Source organism: Sinocyclocheilus rhinocerous, unplaced genomic scaffold (genome assembly GCF_001515625.1).
Source record: "Sinocyclocheilus rhinocerous isolate Xijiao unplaced genomic scaffold, SAMN03320098_v1.1 scaffold722, whole genome shotgun sequence".
Taxonomy (NCBI): domain Eukaryota; kingdom Metazoa; phylum Chordata; class Actinopteri; order Cypriniformes; family Cyprinidae; genus Sinocyclocheilus; species Sinocyclocheilus rhinocerous.
Genome location: NW_015638934.1, coordinates 290,684 through 295,093, shown reverse-complemented (window position 1 = coordinate 295,093; position 4,410 = coordinate 290,684). Strand labels below are relative to the sequence as shown.

The 4,410-nt window shown below is 33.8% G+C and overlaps 1 protein-coding gene across 1 annotated transcript in view; it reads right to left on the bottom strand.

Moving 5' to 3' along the window:
• Positions 1 to 910: 910 nt before the first annotated feature.
• LOC107750113 (P2Y purinoceptor 13-like) overlaps positions 911 to 4,410 on the bottom strand; it is a 9,811-nt gene continuing 6,311 nt past the window's right edge. The window contains exons 3-4 of the mRNA XM_016565378.1: positions 2,189 to 2,295; positions 911 to 1,118 (exon numbers count right to left, since the gene is read on the bottom strand). Coding sequence (XP_016420864.1) covers positions 911 to 1,118; positions 2,189 to 2,295 — 315 coding nt within the window. The remainder of the gene's footprint in view (positions 1,119 to 2,188; positions 2,296 to 4,410) is intronic.

The following is a 4,410-nucleotide window of genomic DNA, read 5'->3' as shown; positions in this document are numbered from 1 at the left end:
TGTGAGTGTGTATGTGTGTGTGTGTGTGTGTGCGTGTGTGTGTGTGTGTGTGTGTGTGTGTGTGTGTGTGCGTGTGTGTGTGTGTGTGTTTGAATGTGCTATTTTTTAAGGTAATGTCAGCAAACATCATTCACCCTAAACAGAATCTGGTCCCTGAAGGATTTAGTGCTAGTTTTGTTTGCATACATGTATATCTCCATGACTCACATGTTTTGTGCTGAAATTCTATGCCAGCGCTGTGAACTGCCTGATCTTTCTATTTTTAGCTGTTGATTAATAGAGTGATCACAGATACGCATTATGGAGCTGGACAGACTCTGGCTCATAGTAACACTGATTCTAACAGCAGATAATGGCTTCAGCAAACACACTGTGTACTTCCCAGCACCTTCAGCGCAAGTGTGCTCACTAGGGATGGGCGTATCGATCCGAAGTATCGATATAGTAAGGGCAAGATTACTGGAAAGGAAATTAAAACTGCTGTGGTTTCTGATAATGAAGCAGACTTTAGGACAGTAAAAATAACCCTGTCAATGTTGATCTAACACTGATGTATGTATTTCATGAACTGATACACAAGGCTTTTTCACATTTTACTTTTTAGCAGTTCAGTTGCAAGACAAAGAGTAATGTGTGGTACTGGTAAGATGATTTTATTTCATTTAATTATTTCTGGTTCTCCCATAAACTGCATATATACATATACATATACATGTACACATACACACATATACATATACATATACATACACACACACACACACACACATATATATATATATATATATATATATAATTTTAGATGCTTACATCTTTCTGTACAAAATAATTACAGTTATTTTTTTATTATTAAAAATATATATATTACAAAATGAATTTTTGGAAACAGGAGAAAGCTGTTAATGACAAGCTAAATCCTGGTTGGTGTTGCAGTTAGGGTTAGGGGTCTGTTTGGCATCTCTATTTTGGTGGAGGTCTCTGTCAGAGAGGCGTGAGGGAGCGGATGCCGGCTCAGCGCGGCTGTGAGCTTCCTGCGGAAGACTCGACACAGGAAAACATAAATGAGAGGGTCCAGGCACACGTTAGTAGATGATATCCAGAGCGTGATCTCTTTGGCATAAAAAATGTATTAATTATTTCAAAGGGTTACTAATGACACATCATTTGGATGTTTTCATGTCTGGGAAAAATTTGGGATTAAACGGGCTAAAATGCGTTTTCAACATAAAGTTAAGTGGTTTTCATTACCCATTTTACTCTTAGTAATTTAATAATGTAATAAATTTCATAATTTAAAAGTTTAGTGCAGAAGTATCGAATCGGTATCGATATCGACGATACTGCCTTGAAAAATATCGGTATCGTATCGAAAACAAAATAAGGGGTATCGCCCATCCCTAGTGCTCACTGTGTTCAGGAGAACAGGGCCATCTAGTGCCTCTAGACTGTAATTATAACTGTTAATGAAGTGTTAGTCTGTGGGCTCCAGCTTCTTAGTGATCAGCTGAAAATAATGTTTTGAATCGAAAACCTCATTCTGAAGACCCCTGTTTGCATTCCCCCTTTTTATGTTGGTCACAATATGTAGATTATATGAATATATATATTTTTTAATAATATAATGCATTGTTTAAAATTCAAGGTTTCCCCCCACTTTTTCCAGCTGTCAATTTAATAAACGTTCTCCCTCAACAGAAAACGCTGTTCGCAGGAAGAGGAGACTGTAAGGGCAAGATTACTGGAAAGGAAATTAAAACTGCTGTGGTTTCTGATAATGAAGCAGACTTTAGGACAGTAAAAATAACCCTGTCAATGTTGATCTAACACTGATGTATGTATTTCATGAACTGATACACAAGGCTTTTTCACATTTTACTTTTTAGCAGTTCAGTTGCAAGACAAAGAGTAATGTGTGGTACTGGTAAGATGATTTTATTTCATTTAATTATTTCTGGTTCTCCCATAAACTGCATATATACATATACATATACATGTACACATACACACATATACATATACATATACATACACACACACACACACACACGTGCATTTTTTAAAAAATTTAAATTTTTTATGTTAATGCTTTTCAAAGAAGTCTCTAATGGTCACCAAGGCTGTAAAACCAGTAATATTGTGAAATATTACCACAACGTAAAATAACTGTTTTATATGTTAATATCTTTTCAAATATAATTTATTCCAAGTGTTGCGGGTCTGACTGAGAGTGTAAGGGACTCGGGCCAGGTGGAAGGGTGCGAAGCAAACGAAGAAAACACCCACTACCACAAACACCTGTGGAGGAGAGGAGAGTTTAGCATTGGTTAACACACTGTACACCAGAAACCAGAGCTTGTCAAATCAAGAATTTAATGCAATTCAACTACAGTGAAGCCGTATATGGACCGTCTGAAACAGTTTGTGGCTTGAGCAGTACAGATCTACAGATTATTCACTCAAAACTCACTTTCGGACATCTGACAGTCACTCTGACTGGAAATCAGCCAAACCCTGGACCACAAATCCAGTCTTAAGTATCATTCATCTTCAAGAATTGGCTAAAAACACATCTCTTCCATCTTTATTTGGCCCTCTAACTCTAGTGCTCTCTATTCTAATTCTGTTCTTTAAAAAAAAAAAGAAAAGAAAAATTGTCCCTTTGCACTCTATTCATTTACTAACTGCTTGTTTTCTAAAAAAAAAAACACACTAGCTTCTCTAAACTTTTTGTATTCTATGTATTTGTTTTCTTTTTATTTATTATACAATTAACAAAAGCAAAAAAAGGCCTCTAACACTAGCTTGCTCTATTTGCTCTATATCTTTTTTCTGTTCTATCTGTTTTCTTTTTATTTATTATATAATAAATTAAAAAAAACCTTGCTATGTGTACTGCGTTAAGCTAACTGAGACTTGTTATAGCACTTGTGTATCATTGCTCTTTTGTTAGTTTTGATTGCTTCTATTCTCCTCATTTGTAAGTCGCTTCGGATAAAAGTGTCTGCTAAATGACTAAATGTAAATGTAATGTAAGTAGCACGTGTACAGTATATTTGTAGCAATAGCCAATTAAGTAGCCAAATAATTTTCTTTTAAGCCAAAAATCATTAGAATATTACCGTAAGTAAAGATCATGTTCCATGAAGATATTTTGTAAATTTCCTACCGTAAATATATCAAAACTTAATTTTTGATTAGTAATATGCATTGCTAAGAACTTCATTTGGACAACTTTAAAGATGATTTTCTCAATATTTAGATTTTTTTGCACCCACAGATTCCAGATTTTCAAATAGTTGCATCTCAGCCAAATATTGTCCTAAAAAAGCCTCTAAGACTAGATTGCTCTATTCTTTTTTTCTATTCTATCTGTTTTCTTTTTATTTATTATATAATAAATTAAAAAAAACCTTGCTATGTGTACTGCGTTAAGCTAACTGAGACTTGTTATAGCACTTGTGTATCATTGCTCTTTTGTTAGTTTTGATTGCTTCTATTGTCCTCATTTGTAAGTCGGATAAAAGTGTCTGCTAAATGACTAAATGTAAATGTAATGTAAGTAGCACGTGTACAGTATATTTGTAGCAATAGCCAATTAAGTAGCCAAATAATTTTCTTTTAAGCCAAAAATCATTAGGATATTACCGTAAGTAAAGATCATGTTCCATGAAGATATTTTGTAAATTTCCTACCGTAAATATATCAAAACTTAATTTTTGATTAGTAATATGCATTGCTAAGAACTTCATTTGGACAACTTTAAAGATGATTTTCTCAATATTTAGATTTTTTTGCACCCTCAGATTCCAGATTTTCAAATAGTTGTATCTCATATTGCCAAATATGAGATACAAATATTGAGGGTGGCATTGCTAAGAACTTCATTTGGACAACTTTAAAGATGATTTTCTCAATATTTAGATTTTTTTGCACCCTCAGATTCCAGATTTTCAAATAGTTGTATCTCAACCAAATATTGTCCTATCATAAACAAACCATACATCAATGGAGAGCATGTATAAATCTCAATTTAAAAAAAAGGACTCTTATGACTTTTTGTGCTCCAGGGTCACATATATGATCCTATGATAAATGAACTGATTCAGCGCTGCACTTCCTTCAGTCACTGAACTGAGAAAACTGATATGCACATACATGAACCGAACACTTGAATGAAGGGGCCAAATTAACATTTTTATGGTTTCTCATTTTGTGTAAAAATGTGAGTTGATTAAAGGGGTCATGAAATGCATTATATATATATATATATACACACACATATACATACAGTATCTCACAGAAGTGACCCCTCACATTTTTGTAAATATTTTATTATATTTTTTCATGTGACCACACTGAAGAAATGACACTTTGCTACAATGTAAAGTAGTGAGTGTACAGCTTGTATAA